Source organism: Thunnus albacares, chromosome 12 (genome assembly GCF_914725855.1).
Source record: "Thunnus albacares chromosome 12, fThuAlb1.1, whole genome shotgun sequence".
NCBI classification, from domain to species: Eukaryota; Metazoa; Chordata; class Actinopteri; order Scombriformes; family Scombridae; genus Thunnus; species Thunnus albacares.
The window spans coordinates 5,416,699-5,439,208 of record NC_058117.1 but is presented as its reverse complement, the minus strand read 5'-3'; the positions used below and the strand labels follow the sequence as shown (position 1 = coordinate 5,439,208).

Below are 22,510 nucleotides of genomic sequence, written 5' to 3'. Positions count from 1 at the left end.
GTCACGCGATGTTGCATGAAAAAGGCAACAAAAATGTCCTCCAGAGGATGCCAAATGGTCCTGTCATTTGTTTCCAGATATTGCTTACTTGGCTGATATGAGTTTACATTGAGTCAGAGCCTGAGCAGGGTTCTTATTATCTGTATTTTGACTAGCTAATGAAAATCAAGTTTATTCAGTCCTCATTGTTTGTGACAGGGAAACTGGGGAATTCTCCTCATAACAAGTTGAGCTGATTTGGGAAGATGAGACTGTGTGTGTGTGTGTGTGTGTGTGTGTGTGTGTGTGTGTGAATGTGTGTGTGTGTGCATCAGTAAAGTATTGTGTCTGTGGTCTGTACATGTACAGTATGTGGTCTATGTGTGTGTGCTAGAGGGGAGCCTGTCTGCTCTGCTGTTTACTGTCGGCGGTACCACGGATCTGTGTTGTTTGGGTGGGAGACGTATATTCTCTCTCAAGAGGCCAAAGACATAGTGATTTAAGATCAAGCCGCTAACAAAAGGGACTTACAGAGGCAGTTATGAAGAACAAGGACTTTCTAGTGTTGACCGGCTGGGAGCTTTATGTGTGGAGTTTGCATGTTCTCCGCATGCCTGTGTGGGTCTTCTTTGGGTTCCTCCCACAGACCAAAGACATGAACATGTGTTGTCTATCTCTATATGTCAGCCCTGTGATTGACCTATCCAGGTTGTACCCTGTCTCTTGCTCAATGTCAGCTGGAATCAGCTCCAGGGTGCCCGTGACCATGTCTGACAATATTTTTATCATTTTTCAATTTTAGCTGGATTTATACCTCTGCGTTAAAGGATACCTATACGTATGTGCTGAAGCTACACCATAACTGACAGGCTGCGTCTTTCAAAATCTAACTACACCTTGTAGCTACAGCACCTACAGAGACACCATATGTGGACAGGAAGACTGGGATTGGTCAGCATGGGCTACTTGAGTTTTCTCCTACAAGGTTCTTATGCCGGTAGATTGTTTAGAGTGGATAAAACATGCAATGTGTTTTAAAAAATCTCTGATAGCTTCTCCTTTTCAGTAACACACATTTAGTGAATACATATAAAGGTGGACTTTCCCACCATTACTTCTATGACAAAGTGAATGAAACAATGTAAAAACAGTCACTGTAGGGAATCTAACTAAAGCACGATATGGCTCGATCATATATGATACAGTATATTCTTTTGGTGTTGTGGTGTTAATACTGAAAAAGGAAATCTGACACTGAACTATAAATCAGAACCTCTGCACTAGGTGTCTGTGGTGGGACTCCTGTTAGGCAGGTGAGGTTAGGTGTAAGGCACTTGATTGATACTTCTGATTAAAGCAGAAATATAATCTTTATCCTAATATGACCATGATGTTGATTCATGCTAAGACAAATCTGGATCACATGTTAATTTCCCCCACTGTTCTGGTCAGCCTCTGTTCAACTGAATGACAATGATCAAGATGATCTTAGGTGCTTTTACAAGACATGGGCCAACATCAACACTGGATGCTTGAAAAGTCAGAAACTCTGCATGCCCATTATTTTGGTTTGATAAAAATGATATCAGTAGTATTTTTGGCCTGGCGTCAGTACAACCATTTATCTGCTGCATTTGTTTTCCCCAACGGTCAAATAACGTCAGAGAAACAAACGTCTTGACGCCGCGGGGAAGTTGTCAGCACACTCAGACACACAGCGGTGGAGCTGTAAGGCCATTAACCTCGCTGCCTGCTAACAACAGAGAACTCTGCCTCAGGTTCAGTAAAGAAGCTCTTTCCTCACACTGAACCAGATACATAGGAAAGTCTAATGTTCATTTGATGACTTGGCTAAACAAAATGTTTATACTTCCTTCCCTTGTTGCCAGGCTTCACCTTTAATGCAATTCTCTACTGGTTTTCCAGCTCTGAGGTGCCTTTATTAACATTAATCACCCCTCCCTTTAACTAAATTGGGGGACTGTTAATCTAAGTGTATTTTAATGGAACACTTCAGAAGCAACTCCCTCAATTACATCAACTCTTTCCAGCATGGGCCCTATTAAAAACAACCTTTCATTTAGGGTGGGTGAACCAACAGACAGAGAGAGAAACAGAGAGAATTAAGGGAGCCTCGGCTAATCAGTTTCACCTGCCAAAGTGAAAGCATGTACCACAGACTGCCGTTTATAAGTATATTTTATATCGGACACATGGCTCTGTTTATAAAACATTAAGCTACAATTTTACATTATGGGTACTTATCTGTAGTTTGGGGGGAAATTTGGGGCCCTCCCTGGTTGCTTGTTACTAAATGGCCCTGGTGATGTCACGGATGTTAAGCTCACTTCCCAGTCAGTTTGAATGAATTTCCCCCGTAACTCTAATTCACACAAACAACTGCCTACAATCAAAGACAGCACTTTGGATGCTGGGAGCGGAACATCTGCCCACCTTTGAGAAACAAAACAAAAGTCGGACGCCACAGAGCATTGAGTGGACTGATACCATGGAGATTTGGCTGTGAGGGCCACTGTAGGATGTGTTTATAATTCTGCTGGGAACAAAAACTGTGGCTTTGGAACAAATTTTAACTTTGAAAAATGTGCAAAGGAAATGCTTTGGTTAGGTAGGATTACCTTTGTTTTGGTTTTGTATAGATTGTTTGGGTTTTATGAAGAAGGGCTGCCCTCTTGTCCTGTGTATGTATTATTCTTTATTAGGAATGGAGAATTTTGTTTTTGTACAAAAGGCGGGAACAGGATAGAATGTTTTGTGAAAATGGCACAAAGCTAAAACAAACAAGTGGCTGCCCAGGTGAGAGCATTTCGCTTCATCTACTATCAAGAAGATAAGATCTCGGAAGGCCAGTTTGAGTTATACATCTGTGAGTTTGAAGGCTTATCAGATGACAAAACAATGCACAGTAGTATAAGACAGGGTTTTACAACTTTGGAAAGTTGTCATGACAGGAAACATTTATCCTCTATTTTGACATTTTCGAGAGCAGGCAGTTGCTGGATGATGTGGTACTATAGAAGAAGTTGAGCCAGGATTTAATTCCCTATACGTTTTTTTTTTCCGGAATCCTTTGCATCAGTTGATTTTTCACAGACTGCTAAGGTATAAGGCTGGCAATGTTAGTGTTAACAAATCATCATAAAAAGACTAAAACCAGCAACAAGTCTGTCTCCCAATACTTCCCGACTTCCTTCCCCTGTCTGTGGCCCTGAGCCACAAGCCCATTCCTTCTTATGAAGACAAATCTTTAAAAACAGGTCATAAATCTATACTTTCTTTTTTAAAAAAAAAGTTATAATAATATTCTAAAGCAGCTGGGCACTGTAGTTTTTTATCAAATATCACTCCAATAGGAGTGCAACTCGTGCATATGTTGGGTACTATTTTCAGCTGTGGATGTATACATATTTGGTGCACTAATGAGTATTTCTGGCAGCAGGACGGTGTGTAACCACAGTAGCCATGTTCATTGCAGTGAAGGAGCATGTCACCCAGTGCAACAGTGTGGCTCAATGATGTGTTTTAAATAGTTTTTGAAGATAATGAAACCCTCTGTGACAGAGGAATAAGCTATATCAAGCTTTGGATACACACACAATACTTAGGTTTTTTCTTTGTTGTTTTTTTTTTTTTTAACTAAACTCAGTTTATTGATAGTATTGGTCTTTTCATGGGATTTATTGACAATAAGAAAAATATGGAATTTCTTTCAGCTTTATACTTTCAACCTTGGATATAGCTTTAGTGATTCAAACTATGATTTGATTAGAGTTTCACATGTGCAGTGGGGGGTAATGCAATCACAACTTGAGCATATCTGTAATTTTAGTCTAGTCCAAATCTACCAGATGTGTGATTTTTATGGACTGTATACAGTTAAATGAGTGTCTGGGTTTTCTAGCATATTTGAAATTGCTGGTGACTATTTCATTTTTGAAAAGACTGTCTGCTTAAACTGCACTTGAAAGCGGTGTTCACACCAAACTCTGATCCAACCCAGACTCTTGTCTGGTTGCCACTTTTCTTCAATCTTGCAGCCAATCTTGCAGACGTCTTTGAACTGTTATTGTTCAAAGACGTCAATGTCAATTGCACAAGTTCGGTACGACGGATTGCACTTTGTTGGTGGGAGGGCAACTCATGAATCGAGTAGGCACACACTCACATTCACACACACACACACACATTTCTACAATTTCAGAGACTGATTACAGTGAACACAGTCTACACATTATTAAAATGGCTCAGTCTTTTGGTATTCTGTAAGAGTCTGACTCAGGACAGACCTACAGGGCTTTGTATACTGTTGGGTCTTTTGATAAATTGGCCATCAAGTTCAAGTTGATGATCAATTTGCTTGAAGGAATGCATATTTGTGATCTGAGGTTACATATCAGAAACATGGGCACTTCTGAACTACAAACTGAATTCCAATCGTTTTACAGCCTCACCGTTTTGTCATTTTCCTTCCTCAGTTAGTATCAAAGCAAAAGATGCCTCTAAGGTGGGCAATCCTTCTCCATAAAAAACACCTTTCTTCTTTACCTTGATTTTAGAACTCTGATATTTTCATTTTATTCTCAAGGCAGTACAAAATTAAAAGAAAGGAGTTAAATGATGACTGTACCTGGGTCCTAGCTCGTCCTCACACCTCCAGGTGAATTCTCCGAAGCTCTCGTAGCGCTGGTTGTAGTGGTAGAGCACTCGGTGCAGCGTGGGAGCGCCCAGGTCCATCAGAGTGTTGTAGGCCGTCTGCTGTTCCTTCCCACTGGTGTAGCCGTTGAACAGGTTATAGATCTTATCTGCGATTTCTGGAAGGGCAAAAACAGTCATAGGTCAACACTGAAAAACTTCATGCAGTCTCATGGCATCTGCAAATGACAGTGTATGAAAAATTGGAACTTCAATGACCAGTAACAAGGGATGTTAAAAATCAGCAAACAGCTTGCTTATTTTAACCAAACTGGTCGATTGGTGATACTTGACATCAAGTGATCCTCAAGAGAAGAGAAAGGATGGAGGTCTAATGTTGGTGTACTGCACAGGGTACTGTGAATCACTACATTGCAATTATATAAAGATTTTTCAATGTTGTAAGATGACGGAAGGATGGAACCTATAGAGTAAGGTTGACATGCCTCCTGTTCCATTTCAAGTCAGTTTGGCGGAGATACTGTGTCATCTAGCGAGTATGTCATAATCCTAATGTTTGAAGCCCAATAATATGATAAAAAATTTGGAAAAGCCAAGCCCCTTTCCCTTCTAGATTTGCAAAGGTATTTCTTGCCAGTTCTATGTGTTTTGTAGTTCCATAAAAATGGATTACAATTGAGTCTAATTGTTTTAAGAAGGATTTAACAAGAAACACTGGGATTTTCTGAAATAGATACAACAATGGAGCAAAAAGGCCATTTTACAGTGTTAATTCTGATAAGTAATGATATTGGAAGCAATCTCCAAAACTGTATATTTGATTGTAATTTAGATAAGGGAAACTGGTCTTGAATAAAGAGGTGTGGCACTGTGTAATTCCTAATGTGCAAATTTCCCTGGAGATATGCTAAAAATAAGGCTATGTAACCCAGAAATATTCTGTACACGTATGGGCATTAGCTCACTTTTACTCCAATTTATCCTATATCCAGTGAAGGTCCCAAATGAATTGATTTTTTCTGGTATCTTTGGAATAGTAATTGTGGCTGAGTGATGTATAACAGAACATCATCGGCATATAATATAATATCTTATTTATAGATTTTTCTGTATCATAACCATGAATCAGAGGATCAAAACAGATTCACTCAGCAAAAGGTTCAATCGCTAGGGTGAAGATCAAAGGAGATAAGGGGGTGACTCAGCTTTCTCTGGACACTGAACTATGTCACTTCCGTTTTGGAGACACTGTTTATGTTTGATGTGCTACTTCCTTTTGGGTGGAGAACTTTTCTGTCCAGCACATACTCTACAGCAGAATTTCTTTAGACAAATAGGACAAATTTATTGAGTCTCCATTAGTAGACATGTGATGCTCTTTCCTTGTTTTACTATAGTGCCATTTTACATTTTAGATTAATAAGGCAGATGTCATTTTACATGCATATCTTGGTATTAATACCATTTTAAAATTAATAAATCATTAATATTTCCCTCTAAAATACAAAGTGGTTGGAGAAGCTTTTCATGGCTTGTCAGGTTAGGAATTTATCCACCTGTTCTGCATGATGATGCCAATAAAGTCTGTTCAAAACAGAGCCAGTACACTAGAAGTATTGTATTTCACACCATTCATGTGTTTCCAGGCATTCAAATCAACAGCATAAGCCCAGTGGTATCACACTTCACTGGCTGGCGCATTTTTGCAATGGCTGATTCAAATCAGCAGCAGGCTGAATTTTTGAACCACGTGGATTAACATATTTTATAGTCAATATCCTCGTCGAACTGTAGAGCACAGTGTCCAATACCAGTCCTGATGCAGACATGAAAGCTTTCTATATGTGACTCTTTGACTTACTCTATGAACTGATCTGAACATTTGTTTTCTGAGGTCAAGTTTTACAAATTGTAAACACAAAAAGATGTTTGTTCTGTCAATCAGCTGTAGCTACATTATATTTGGTTACTAGAAGAGAAGATAAGAAGATGAACCTCACACGTTTTCCCTTGAATACAACATCTCTGACTGACTATTAATCCTTTAAACCACTTAACAAACCCATATTAAAGTACACAAAGCCTTTACATTAAATGTGACACAATTTAAATGCTTTTATTTTAGTAGCACTATCACCTCCAGCATGTGTACAGTGTTGGAAAATGAAACTCATCTCTGTAAGCCACCTGTGATCAGCCTGAAAGATGATTCATCTTTCTGCCTTCAGTCTGTGTCTCTTTCCTCACCTTGTGCTTTGACGTCATCCACAGTTGGACACGGAGTTTTGATGGTGACCTCACTTGGACTGGAGCGGCGTCCTGTGTTGTCTACTGCCCACAGCCGGAACCTACACACACACACACACACACACACACACACACATACATACATACATACATACATACATACATACACACAATAATATTAACAATAATATTAACAATACAGTATCTGCTGTTGATTGTGAGTGATAAACTGTTTTCTCAATCAAGAACATTCTGCAAAACTTAACCCTGTCATGTGGGTCTTCAGCAATGAAGTGTGATGAATCTGCTATACCAACATCATATCAGCAGCACCAACAATGTCTCAGCTGGCAGCTGCTGCATTTCCTGCAGCTGGTAATTCAATTAGACGACTCCCCTTGGAGATGAGAGCCTGCATTATCAATACAGAACTTCCACTGGTGCCAGACTGACAATAAACACTTCTTCACAGGGCTAATAAGCCATCATTTATCTGAATTAATATCTCCACCTAGTGGCCAAAACACATACTTCATCCACCTGCAGCATCAAAGCATGTAGTAGCCACACAGAATAGAAAAAATATGAAATATCATGAGATTTTATTCAAGTTCCATTTAAAGATAAAAAGGTCAGGAAATGATTTATTAGGACATTGCCTGCAGACATTTTGACAATCAGAATACTAATGACAAAATCAGTGGAAAAAATGCAGACTTCAGTGATAATAGAAACTTGACACAACTTGAGCAATAGACTACAACATTTAAATCTTTCCCATGTCTCCAAAGACTGAACTTTTGATGCAGCTGCAGAGTATGTTTCTTCTGTGTCATGCTTACATAATAGCATGTAAGGGCTCTGTCTGTATAGAAAATATAAGGAGTGTGCAGCAGAGACGAGGCCTCAGCTCAGAGAGATGAATGAGCTGCCAGACAGGATAGAGAGCGCAGGAGCCCCGCTGATGCTGGGATTAAAAGGGCATGTGTAACTGCTCACTCAGCCTAAATACACGAAAACTGTTTGAAGAGGCTTCGTCCTTGGGCCTCTTACCCTTTTTTTTATCCTCTTTTGTTTCATTCTCTCTCCCTCCTTTCCTAGCAGTTGATCTTTGTCTCACTCTTTCCTTCTTTTCTCTCTCTGCCCCAAACTTTGCCTCTGCTTCTCCAGCTCTCTTTTCAACCCCTCTTCATTTCTTCCTCTCCACCTTGCTCTTCCTCTTTGAGATGTGCGTGTGGTTTCCCTTCTGGCAGGCTGTCTGTGAGATAAGTGTCAGCATGTGTAGAGAGCATCCGGTGTGTGTGTGTGTGTGTGTGTGTGTGTGTGTGTGTGTGTATATATATGTGCGTACAGAGAAAATCTCAGTCACTACATCACAAACTCCTACAATTTAAATGCAACATGGAATAAATCATCTTTTTACTATTAGCAGCCATGTGCTGATAGATCCATACTGTTCCAACAATACAGAATGATTTTATCTGCCGTCTTTGTGGGAAATGACCATAACCTAAAATGGTCCAAATTAACCCAAATTACCCAGATTCTAATTCTACTTGATAACCCTTAATATTAGGTCAAAGACTTACTTCAGCTATAACCCTAACTCTAACCCCTCACTCTGAAATTACCCAGAATTAACTTGGTCAAAATAAGGATCAGTGCCACACCCCACACATTTAGTCAGTGGTTAGTAAACTATGTAAAAACTTCACTTGGAAATGAACTCAATGTTTCCCTAAGAACTATAAATACATGTGGAAAGATATTGTGGTCATGAACTTCTAACTTAAACTCTATTTGACCTACTATATTTGACTACTCTTTGGCTCACTAGAGGCAAATACCGCAAAATCAATCAGGAGAAATATTTAAAGTGGACCTATTGCTTTTCCTTATTTTCAGTCATATATATATAATGTTACAATGTCAGATGTTCATATTAAACCTGGCCAAATTGTCAAATAATGAGGTAAACGTCTGTAGAAGTAATCCCTGTTGGTAAAAAGCACTGGCTTCAGACTGCTCTGAACGCTCGGTTTCCAACGTTTTTTTCTACTTTAGCCTGAGTCAATGTCGGCTGGTGACGGATTTCTTTATATGGTCATCTGCTTCACACGCAGCGTGTCAGATCACTGCTCTGCTTCACTAACATTATGGCATTTTTCCATTGTCTTGGGGGTAGTCATGCCGAGCCATGACTCGAGTCGAGCTGCCACACTGTGAGTGTTTTTCCATTACACAGCAGGGCAAAGTAAAATAAGTTGTTTAATTGTTGGAGGTGTGCTGGTCATCTGCAGCTCTTCATCAAACATCATCATCATTGTGGCTGTTTCTGCTTGAACTATTCCTCCCTGCATTATTTCTAACTGATCTGCAGAGCAAAGAGCTCCAAATATCTCCATATGTTGTTGTGTTGAACACTTTTTAGCACTGCTAACGAAGCTCTGCTTATTTGGCGAGGAACACATTTAACTTCCTGTAAATTCTTCACAATAAAAGTCTCCCATTTTTTTCTTTTCATATCATTTAAAAGCTTTTAATATGAGGCAGTAAAGCAGGAAATGTTGGGTTTGCATCAGCAGTAACTTAACATGTCTCGGACATAAGTGCCCCTTGGCAGGCTTCCAGAAAGCTGACCAATCAGAACAGAAAGGGAGAGGAAGGGGGCCTTAAAGAGACAGAGACTGAACTGAGGGGCTGCATAAAGGACCAGTATAACATAAATAAGGAGTTTTTTGAACTGTGAATCATAGAAAGCTACTCTAGTGGAGTCCCAGAATATAATTATAGAACTGGAAATGAGCATAACAGGTCCCCTTTAATTACTCTACAGTAACTAAGGATTTTGTAGATTGTAGGATAAACACAACACACAAGTGTTTTTGTTGACACGAAAAGTTTATAGTGTGCTAAGACACATTAAAGTCACTTGGTGAAGGAGTTGAAATATTCTAAACTGTGGCGCCCCCTAGTGGTAATATATAAAATACATTGTGGCAGGCAGCGATACACTCCACTTATGACATCAGAATTATTTGAAAGTTGCTCTTATCACATAACATAAATCACATAGTGGCTTTAATTCGAATGAGCAATAGCCATTCAATGCATTTATATTCAGCAATTATCTCTCTATAGCAGTTTTTATTGATAGTGGCAGAGTCCGCCATTCCTGTGTTGGATTCAGATCACCTACCTAAGCATGAGGGATTCACAGGGAAATGATCCATTCATGTAATCCAGTGCATATAATAACAACCTCACTATTCACTCTCTTTACACCGTGTCAGAGCGAATGGAACATCCTTCTGCTGCTGCTTCATATAAAATCCATTCAAAAACACTTTAATTGTATAGCAGCCAAAGGAAATACAATGTATTTGACATTGTGTCTTCATTCTTTATTAAAACAGCATGAGTTGGTTTGGCTGTCTTGTAAACAGATACAACAGCTGCACTTTCTGACAAAGTAGCTGCTCAACACAGAAGCAAACCAGGAAGCACATACACTTTTTTGGCATATGTGCTGTTGAGCAATTTCCATTCAAATGAATTGTTGCCATCTTCTGGAGTCTGGTATCCAGTTCTTATAATACATCCTTGCTCCACACACAAATACTCAGTGTGCAAGTTGCTAGCTAGCTACAGATGAAATCTGTACAGTGTGTAAATTTGCTAGTTGGGCCTAATAAATACAGCAAAGACTTAGACTATAGCTCTAAGTGTGGAAGCTAACTGCTTGTTAAATGACAAAGTCTCTGTTTGTATTCCTCATATGTTAAATACACCAATGTATAATTAAGACACTTTGGAGATGTTGGAAGACACTTTTGATGGAGCTGGGCAAGCTATTTCCCACTGCCTCCTATGTGCACAGAAATCAGTCACTTTGTATGCTGCTAGCTACAGCTAATAAACCTTTGCTGTGTTCCATAATTGCATGTACTATGTACTACTAATCTTCATGCTGTTTTTGCAGTTGGTACATAGGAAATCAAAATAGCAAAGTTAGATGTCAGTGAAATTGCAACAACTCCTACTAAACTTTAGCCAAACGTTTTTTTAAAAGATAATTTTCTGTTTATTTTCTATGATCTTTCTGGAGCTGTCTAACCACATTCACGGTAATGCTAATTTTTTCCTGCTGTGAGTAGCTCCTCTATTTCCTTTGCATTGTGGGACAACAGTGTTTATCAACAGCACACTCAAAAGTGTTTTAATTATGCATGCTGACTTTTTTGAGAATTTTGTCCTTGAGAAACATAACATACTCAAAACCTGCTTAAAAGTAGTATGTATTATGGACTAAGATCTGGACTGGGTCCATTTAGTTTATATATGTTTGTTTATTTGACCTGTTCATGAGAGAAAAAAAGCGAGTAACTTACATGTACGTGGTGTCAGGCTCCAGACAGCGAATGATCATGCTGATGGAGGAGGACAGGAGGTTGGGGATGTCCCCTAACATCACACACGGAGACCTGGCCCCAGACAAGATGTCATCCACAAAGCTCAAAAGTGTTTCTGTGGCACAGAGAAAAAGACATTTCTGTTGAGATGGCATAATTCAACCAAGAATGTCACCCCAAAGTGATTAATGTACAATTTGAGAAAATGCTACATGACATATTATAATGCATTTGCCTACTAGTGTGTTTTTTCTCTTTTTAAGTTTTACTTTGAGAGTACTGCTAAAATGTAGTAGATGGACTAGATGTAGATTTGCTGACTATTATTAAGATCACAATTTAAATCAAAACTCTTCAGCTGTCATTTGGACTTGACGACAGTACACACAAAGGTTGGGCAACTGTAAAACTTGTGCATGATTTAGTGAATTCAAATGTGCATTTTTAAACTACTCTGAGATAAGATAAGGCCTCCTCCCCTGGGCTAAATTAAGTATACTGCCCAGACATATCCCTGTTATGTCTACTTTTGAAAGGGTAGATTAATGTAGGTTGACATTAGACATAGCTCTGTGCTGCTTTGAAAACAGACATCTCAACAAAATGTGCAAGAGATGAACACTGCTTTGCTTGACCACATCACACACTCTAAGTACAAATATGTACCCGTAAGGCCTATCCATGACAGTTAAAGGTCAGGTGCAGCACAGCAACAAACACAATAGATTTCGACTGCTGATGATGAAAAGTGAAGTTGACTTTTTCATAGTTAAAGATATAAAAGATGTCAAATGTTCAGATATCAAAAGATTTTATTGACTGCATGATCAGATACAGGCATGTTCAGATAAATGATTTAGTCCTTTGGTGTCGAGGCATGACACAGTAGTGATCATGATTTATATCAAACCAGCTTAGAGAAAAAAAATCTGTTCTTACTCAGCCATTAACCTTCATTTATTTCAGAGACAGACAAAAAGAACAGCGAGTTCTGTGTCACACTGACACAGGTCTACACATATAGTCCATTCACAGTCTTCAACTGCTCTGTTGCAGCTGGATGTTTTGTACTTCATTCAAGGGCACCTTGACAGTAGATACTGCGGGAGGGTAGAGTTTTACACATTCATTGTCCACCCCACTTTTTCCCAGCAGATTCAAAACGCTAAACCTTTTAGCTATAACTTTTGTCTCACCTCTACTGAGAGCTCTACCTCTCCCACCTTTTGCATAACCCTTGTGTGCAATGGTTTTTACACCTAAAAAAAAGTCTCGACGTCATCTACAGGGTAATAAAATGATCACACACTTTAAAACAGAGTCAAAATCTTAAAAAAGCAACAATAAAATCGAAGTGGACTGAAACACTTGCGTAACACAAAATCACAAAATAATGAATGTGCAAATAAATGTGCAACATGATTGAAAAAAAGAATAATTGGGTATGTTTTTAACTACCTGCACTATCCACCAATAGAAAAAAGTCTGTAAAATAAATGAACTGAAATAAAATAAAATATATATTTTAAGACTATGATTATGTTTATAACAACATTAAACAACAACAAAAAAAACTGCGGTAGATAAAACAGTTACAATCAGGAATAACACCTGATCACCTGAGCCTCCCACATGAGAGAGAAGCAACCCTGTGACCCCGACACCTCCACCTCCTCCTCCTCCTCCATCGCTTCATCTTCAGGGCTCCTTTCCTGCTGCCAAGCCTGGTGGTGACACATGCAGCTTGCTATGTTTTCCCAGCTGGCACTGCGTACGTCAAAAGGGCATTTGGCCACCGGGGTTTGTGTTTCACTGTAAAAGGGAAAAACCCTCTGCTTGAAAAAGCCAAGTCTCTGTGTGTGTATGTGTGTGTGCAAAGGTGTGTGAAGTGATGGGTGCTCTGAGGTGGTCATCTGTGACCCTCCTCTACACAAGCGATGCCTGTCTGTGTGTATTTTTACAATATGTGTATGTGTTTGTATCGATGTGTGTGAAGTGATGGACACCCGAGGTGGTCATCTGCGCCTTTCTTCCACGAGAGCTTTGCCTGTGTGTGTGTATAAATACGTGTATGTGTGAATGATTGGTGCTCTCAGGTGGTCACCGATGTCTTCCCTGTCAACCCTGGCTTGTGTCACCAGCTGGTAAACAGCAGGCCAAGTGCCATGGAGTCATGGAGAGAGCACAAGGATGAAAAAAGGTGTGTAGCAGCTGTCAGAGAGAGGTGTTTACCCAATGTAGAGACTGACACGCGAGTGAAAGATATAAACAGTCCTGGAGATGTAAATGAAAAGTGACATTGTGAGGCTTTGCACCACTTAGCATATTAATTGCAAAGCCGGTTGGAATATCTGTCTGGCGTGTAAGGAGGCGTATAAAAAGGAAACAGTGTTTGAAACCTCACTGGAGAACGCAGTTTGGAAATATGTTGAGTTATTCTCTCAATATCTGAACAAGTTGAGCTCTAAATGGGAAATTGTGACCGACATCAATCTTCATATACAGTTATGGTCTGTCTAAGCATTGCAACATTAGCAATTCAGTTTAGATTTGTGGATTTATTAACTACTTACAAACTGGCCATGTTTACCACAACTGTCTCATACCGCAGGGTCTTTATGAGGTTAACAAAAACATACTTAAAGGGTCTAATAAAAACAGTTCAGTGTTACAGAATGTGACTTAGGTTAGATGTGCACTCATTTTTAACCATTCATGGCACAAATTCAATCTTTTTGTGGCTGGAGAAATAAGAGAAAACAGCATGGGAGCTATTTATTTTCCCTTTCAGCTTCAGTAGACGGCAAGAAAAACACAGGACAGAAGGGGTTAAACAATTTCCTGTACTTGCTTCTCTGTCACGCCTTGCTATAAGACCACTGATTCCAAGGGCAGGACATGTCGATTGGCCGCCTTTTTCTTCAGCTGTAGCCTCATGACCTAAGCAGCAGATCAGTGTGGCACATGTTTGAATAGCACTTTAATGAGTAAATAAGTATTAACACGTGCTTCTGAGCTGGCTAATCTGTTTTGCTTCTATACTGTTTCTTGAACTCAACAAGTCCTCCCACTTAAAGTGGTACTCCACTGAATTTACACATCAAAGGCTGTTTCCAGGTGTTTGAAAGTAGCCTACTACGGCATATGTATTAAAGTCTTTTGTGGCTCCAGAGGAAGACCTCAGTAGCCCTCACTCTGCTTGAGGCTAGTGGCTTGAGGCTACTAGCGGATAACATAACCACATCAAATTTGGTTTGAAAAGTAAAAATTACCTTTTAGGATTCAGAACAGATTAAACAACAAGATCTAACATGTCATTTAGTGAGTTTTAGAGGTTGTGGTAGGCAGATTATTATTTCTTTTTTTTTTTTACCATTGGACAGAACCAGGCTAGCTGTTTCCCCTTGCTTTCACTTTGAATGCTAAGCTAACTAGCTCCTGGCTGTAACTCTACATTTAATGGACAAACATGAAAGTGAGCTTTTCATCTAACTCTCTGCAGGAAGACGAACAAGTGTATTTTCCTAAAATATCTAATTATTTCTTTAAGTTTAGGCAGTTGAAATGGATTTTGTTTAAGGTTAAAGGAGCAGTGTGTAAGATTAAGTGGCATCTAGCAGTGCCAGCAGATTAGAACCAACTGAATACCCCTCCCATTCCCCTTCCAAGCATGTAGGAGAACCTATGGTGGCTGTGAAACTTGAGAAAAACATTAAAGGCCCTCTCTAGAGCTAGTGTTTGGTTTTTCCATTCTGGGCTACTGTAGAAACATGGCAGTGCAACATGGTGGGCTCTGTGGAAGAAGACCCGCTCCCTATGTAGATATAAAGGGCTCATTCTAAGCTAATCAAAACACGAAGTGTCCATTCTGCTAGATGCCACGAAATTCTACAAACTGCACCTTTAAGAAAAGATGGTGGTCATGTTAAAAAGAAACCTCAAAAGAAAGGTCAGATGTGTGTAGATGAGGTACAGTGTTCTCCATTGTCAAGGTCAGACACTTTTTAAGCCCAGCCATCCACCCCAGCCTCCACCCTAAGAGAGCTATAGAACTGTCATGCTACTGTCACCTTGGCTTATGAGAATGTCAAAAGTGTAAGAAAGTGAAATTGTGGCTTACTACCAATTATCATAACCTATAGAAATATGTGGCCAAAACTACAAAAAGAAGACCCAAGTTGTGATAAACAGGCACTTTAGAAAACCCCACTAGAATGTCTGTTATATTGCTCTCTTGAACCATATTGCATGTTTGGCTTCACCTCAATCACTGATGTCAAGGCACGTATTTTGCCTTTGGCAGTGTCAGATGGACTGTGATTAGAAAATTGTTAGCCAAGTACAGATGGGTGATCCATTCTCACATACTCATATTCTCACATCCCTGTTTGCTCTCACTCCCAAACCACCTTTTCTCACATGTTGAAAGTTGTGAAGTAGAAGGAGAAGACTGGCTCAAAACCGTTTGTTCGTGAACCCTTTAACAAGCCATTGCTCAAACCTAAGTCATAAGCTTATTAAAACACAGTGGAACACAGCACCGCTTTGCATGTCTGAAAATACCTTCGCACCCCTGGATCACCTTGAACTGTGGTGGACTGAGACACATTACATTATTCTGCAGGTTCAAGTGCTTCCATCCACGCTATCTGTCCAATCTTTGCTGTCAATCCCATCTATCCTGCCAGTCCCCTCTGTAAACCATCTGAAGCAGCAGAACTGCAGTGAGCAGCCCATTAAAAACAGTTTGAGGAACCCCGTAGTGCACTGTCATGACGAGAGGAATGCTTGATGTGGGTGGCCTGCTGGCCAAAGGAACAGAAAGTGCACCTAATTCGACTATAACAAATATCTCAGTCAAAGGAGACGTGTAACACTGTGTGCTGCCATGGCATTTATGGACATGACTCAACACCAGGGGAATAAAAAAAATTCATAGAAACAAAATGTTTCTCTAGTGCCGTTGATTGCTGACAGACAGCTAAAAAAATGAAATTGATTCTGGAAATGAATCAGAGCAATACTTCACCCTTGACGGCTGCTGACTTGGCCAGGTTGTGACTGTTATGATGAACTTGAAAATTCCTAAGAAAACACAATGTGAAGAATTCTAACTTTTGGATTTCTACATATCACCTATTATTACCTGATTATTTCATCCATTGGCTTGATTGCAGAGCCATTTCATCATCATAAATCTCTGTCCAGGTTGCCCCTTCAGAGGGTTATTCTGTCGGCACATCTTCTGGATGGATGCATAAGCCTCCCTAAGGATGCTAAAACTTTAACAGAGTAGGATCTCCTTGATTTACTGTGAGCCACAGTACATAAAGAAAAGCCATTTTTCATCGTAGCATGGGGTTCCAACACAATTGTCAATCAACTTCTTTAAAGCCTCCACTGCTCAGTGTTTGGTGAGATAAATGTGAATGAGAAATAGTTCTTTTGTACATTGAACAGATCACAGATTGTGGCAAAACAGCGGCCGGATGACACTTTGAATCAAAAAAGGAAAATGAAGGTTTGATGATTTATCCTATCTTGGAAGTGACAACTGAACTATTGGCAAGAAAAAATGAGCACATTTTGAGTAGCTCAGAGTTTTCAAAACATATTGAAATGTATTTTCTCTCAGATGGTGTAACAGTCTGTACTCCCCACCATCTGAGGAACATGATCCAGCATTTCATTTCTACAGCACAGGCCAACCGGCTTATCCTAAGATGACATTAGTAGACTGTTAAAGGTTGAGTTGGGAAGTGTTGTACAACTATCTATTTAGCGAAATCAGTAAATCTGCCTGAGGCAGGAAATTCTGGCCTGATTACTCCTGGGTAGGCATCAACGATTTTAGGTAGTCACTATTTGAGATACTGTGAATGTGGTAGTAAAAGTATGATATTGAAATTGGTTATTTGAAATGTATGGCTATAGGCACGGATCTACTTGATTTTGTGCAGGTTGTCCAACCACAAACATAGTGGAAATAGTTAAAACATCCGTGGAATTCCACTTTCACACATACTAGACTAGAATTTCAGACTTTAAGGTTTCTATATGGAACAGCGATCAAAGGTACCCTGTGGATGTTTTGCCTTCTAGTGGCGCTATGGAGCAGTTTTTTTTATAAGTGGGTCACCATTTTGTTGGTCTTGTGCATGAGGACACACATATACATGACACGATACACATTCCTTTACCAAAAAACTACATGGGGTACCTTTAACTTCTTTGGATTGGTTTGCCTCTGATAGGATATGGCTTATATTGTCATAGGGATGAGATATATTAAATAATACCAAATAATTATGTTAATTGTTACGTTAAGCAAGGATTAAACACTGTGTGTCTGGTAGGTGTTTCCTGAAGTGTCCTTTTTGAGTGTGAAAGTTCAGTCTTAACCTTCAGACAGTACTTTACAAATCTTAACCCAAGGTGAACTTGTTCATTTTTTACAGAGTGTTCAACCACATCTCCATGCATCAACTTCCCCATTTACGACCACCTGTTACCATGTGACCGAGGTTGCATTCTTGTTTACTTGAGTGAGTATAGTACCTCTATGATGGAGCAAATTCCCTCCACTGAAGATGGGATGCAGTTGAAAGCTCCGGAAAAAATAGAAAGCAGACTCTTAAAGTTCAGATTTTGTAGTCAAACTGATGTAGAGTATTTTATGTTAGCAGATTTAACAAGAGTGGCTAGTTTTGAATAAATGTAGTCCACACTAAGTGTTTTACCACCTACACTGGGCACAAGATACCAAACATGACCAAAGGTAACACAAATCATCTTTTTAAATTTGGTCAAATAAAACAGAGTCTGTCTACAGCGGAAAATCTTGTCCTATGCAGAGCAATAATGTGGACACACCACACACATACACACACCGCACACACACAGATTGTGGAGACCCGGTTTTAAGGGGAGGGGGGGCACACTCTGAGAAACTTGTCATTCAGCTGGAGTTGTTTACCCTCAACATTCTTAAAGTCTGATTGGTTGGAAAAATCAAGGATTGCCAGGAGACTGATGTGAGTTATGGGATGTCTCACCTTTTGAAGTCGTGCCTGCTGTCGTCAGTTCAGTTGTGCAGGCCCAGACCCTTGGTGTGCATATGTGTGTGTGCGTGTGTGTGTGTGTGTGTGTGTGTTGACCCTTCCAGCCAATCCACTGCTGTTTTTTTCTGCTTCTTAATGGAAATGACAGGTGCTCTAAAGATGATAATGTTTTTACTGTGGATCAGACAACAGATAGTCCTATATGGAAACAAAAGAGGTAAAAGTATACTGAACTCACAAGCATCCATTTTTTCATATTCAGTGTATGCTTTATCATGCCGGGCATTTTGCAAAGAGACCACACCACTTCCAAAATAAGATGACAAAACCCTCCTTATCAGTCTTCATTACACAACGCACTCATGTTGTGTGTTGATTTTTAGAAAATGTATACCAGCGGTTAAACATCTTGTGAAATAAGCTTATTTGCATCAGATACAAATCGGAGTATGGAGCTTGAGTAAGGACATGTTTAACCTAGCTTAGCATTAAGACTGGAAGTGGGGGAAACACCTGGCTTTGCTCTGTCCAGAGTTGAAAAAAAATCTAAAACTGACTAATTAACACATCGTATCTCATTTGTGTAAACTGTAGGTAGGTAGGCTACACATTGGTAGGTGTTTTTGAAAGCTAGCTGTTTCAACTGCCTCAGCTCTTTAAGCTAAGCTAGGCTAACCACATCCTGACTCCAGCTGTGTACTTGACACAAAACAATGAGACTGATATCGATCCTTTCTTCTCACTTTGGGAAATAAAGCAAGTAAGCATTTCTCAAAATAGGGACTATTCCTTTGAGGAGATAATACAATAGGCATTTTTAAATAAAGGTCAGAATATAGATAGAGTTATGTGACAGTAGCTAAAACAAACTGCAAAGTTACCAATTAGCAACCTCAGAGACAAGAGGCTTCATTTATCCAAGTCAAAATGGGCTGTGTGATTTATATGGCATGTGAGGAGGCTTGGAAGCAATTTTGCATCACCCCAAACTACATTCACCACACTTTAAAAAACACACCAATATGTTTCTTTTTTTTTTTTTTTTAAACTTTTTCTTCTACTACAGTAGCACTATGTCTTACAGCAAAGGCAGTCGTCCACTAACACAGAAGTCAGGTTTAGAGAGGCACATATCATGAACCTGATGAACTGAGAGGAGAGGGGCGGGAGGAAAACAAGAGCGGGGCACAGAGAGGGAGCGAGCAAATGGGAAGTTTACAGTACCGCAGCAATACACACACACACACACACACACACACACACAATTACGCTCAAACACACAGATGCTGCCTATAAAGGTAAACACTTGGGCTTAAATGTTCTCCTTTCTCCTTCCTATAACAGGTTTCACTATGGGCTGCCTGGGAATTCATCCACTTCAGTTAAAGCAGACAGCTTCCTTGTAACTAGCCGTAATTGGCAGCTACACACACACACACACACACACACAATTGGCAGCTAAAACCTTAACATACCATCTGGACTTGGTTGTCTACCTTTCCATTGAATAAAAAGCAAAAGAAACCAGCAACATAACAACAACAGAACACTGACAAACCCTTCACTCTGGTTTCTTGGAACTTCAACACTGGACACAACCCCTACCAGACCATGATGACTGGCCACACAGAGGGGATTATTTTTAACTTATGAAGAACAACATCCCATTGGATATGAAAGGGTAATTGACTAGGAGGAAGAAAGAGGAAGATGAGTAAGATGAGGATGAGGAGAACGGGAGGGCCTGAGGGTGTCATTTTACAAAAGCGGCTTCGCGTGAAAGAAGGAGGAACGGCACTTATATCTACGTGCGCTTTCTCCCGGTTTCTGTTTGATATGTGCGCTGCAGAGCTTCCATTTGCGTCACGGCAGTATAATTCATTGAACATTACATCTTCAGAGAGGCGATAAATTGTTTTATAATTTGTGCGTCTGACCAAATTGATAGCAGTTGCCGTGAGAGCGCTTTGCACGCCAACCGTTAATTTTGCCAAATATGTCAATAAAAGAATGAAACACCTTGGACAAAAGCAGATACAGTCAATAACACACCAGCAGTGTTTGAGAAGGGTAAAGACTGCATGCACGTCATACCTTGTAAACAACTATACAGATAAAAAACAATGAAACAAAAAACGTGTCCACATATAAGTGCTTTATGTGTGGTTTGTAAGATTTTGGCTTCTGTCAACATTTCTGCTTCATTTTATCTCTCTTACTTTCTTTCCCCTCACCATTTTTCTTTATCTGTCTTTCTCCTCTCAATTTGTCTCAATTGGACTCTCATATGGGCAATCCACACTGAAAGCATTTTTTAAGTGCTTCTGGAGTTCAGTTATCAGTTTTTCGTCTCACGCAACCAATGTGTTTCTACAAATGTGTCAGTTCACACCAACCTGTTCCAAGTGTATTTATTCCTTGCATGCTTAGTGAAGCAAAAATCCAATAGAAAGTCATTCAAAGCACGCAGATGTCCAACACTTGACCTTGTGAAATAAAAATCTACAATGATCGATCAAGGCCCACAGTTTCACTATGAACGTTTTGGTTTCACTAAAACTTCAAAACAAGTCCTGTTGTTAACCCGGCCTGTACCCACACCTTTCAAACCAGAACTGATTAAACCTGGACCTGCTGGACCTGAACCTGATCAGAGGCTCTATTTTTGTTATTGTTAATATTATTTCTCCTTCAAGGACAAAATTATAGAATTATTTTAGCAAGGCTTTCTCACACAAGAAATAAGTAATCTGACAAGAGCAACAGACCAACACAGAATATGACAGCCTGTCCACCAGCACACAATATATGGCATTATAACTTGTACTTGCGGTTTAGCCAAAGGTTTAGTAGCCATAAACACACTACAGTCAACTACGAGCATGTAACAGCATCTAAAATTAATAAATTATCTGCCTTACTGGTTAGTAGATCAATTTGTTTTCTGAATATTGGCCCGATTCATTAGTTGTCAATCCCAGAGTCTTTCCCAGCTGAACTTGACAGTCACAACAAGATAATATTTCAACAATGGAATGGCCTTCTCTGAATCATTGGGGATTTTGAGAAGTTCACCCTTTAGCAAGTTTTTACTTCGTTTAATCGATTACTGACCGCTAGCTTGCCAAGGTAATGCTAACTCTACAACACATGACACGCATCAAAGCCAATAACTGGTAGAGGGCCAGTGAGAGAAAGAGAGATAATTTTCGAATGAAATTACATTTGAGAATAATCATACCTGAGCCTGAAACTTTACACAAAAATACATCCAATCCCAAACTCAGGATGCTGATCTTATTGATCACAGGTAAGTTGTTACAGTAAGTGAAATCCAGGTTACCATCTTAATGTTTTGGAAAACTTTTCAGTCCATACCATGAGAAGCACACACACACTATTGTGATTGCTGCAGTAAACCAGTTCTCCATTTGTAACAAAATTAAACACTGACCATTTAAATGAAAAGCTTGCTAGCTGATAAAACAAGACTAGGTAGCACTGAGGCTGTACTTAGGCACAGTAGTGCTTTGAGCTAAATGCGGCAGCATGCTAACATGCTAGTGAGTTAGCATGCTAATATTTGCTAATTAGAACTCAACACAAAGTACAGCTGAGGCTGATGGGAATATCATTTGTTTTTGAGATATTAAGTCATAAACCAACATATTGGACAAATTAAAAATTTGATCTGATGATGGCACTAGATAAAATGTCAGTGGATTTGGATAGTTTTTACAAATCATCATGTAAGGACTAATATGAATATGAATATCTGTGCAAAAATGTTGACAAGATATTTTACTCTAAATGAATGTAATGGACCGAAAAACATTGCCATCTCTAGATCTATGTTGCTGCTGTAGCTAAAAAAACTTTTTACATTATTGTTTATTATTTTAATATTATGTCCTTTATTGTCCAGGTATTGTATGAAACAACTAGCCTTGGCTCAACAGACATAATCCGATTCATCATTCATATTCAAGCAGCTTTCAGTCTGGATTAATGGTTGGGTTCTCAATTGGTTTTGAGGTTAAGCTTGTCATGGTGACCTTGACTGGACTAAGACACTAACTTTGCAATTAGGATTCTATTGCTTGAATTCATTCATACTGTAGCAAATAACACAAAAGG

At 39.5% G+C, this 22,510-nt stretch overlaps 1 protein-coding gene across 3 annotated transcripts in view; it reads right to left on the bottom strand.

The window, feature by feature from the left end:
• astn1 (astrotactin 1) overlaps positions 1 to 22,510 on the bottom strand; it is a 393,038-nt gene that overhangs the window by 10,771 nt on the left and 359,757 nt on the right. For all 3 annotated transcript variants that reach the window (XM_044367646.1, XM_044367647.1, XM_044367648.1), the window contains 3 exons: positions 11,292 to 11,427; positions 6,901 to 7,001; positions 4,628 to 4,811 (listed from right to left, as the gene is read on the bottom strand). In XM_044367646.1, coding sequence (XP_044223581.1) covers positions 4,628 to 4,811; positions 6,901 to 7,001; positions 11,292 to 11,427 — 421 coding nt within the window. The remainder of the gene's footprint in view (positions 1 to 4,627; positions 4,812 to 6,900; positions 7,002 to 11,291; positions 11,428 to 22,510) is intronic.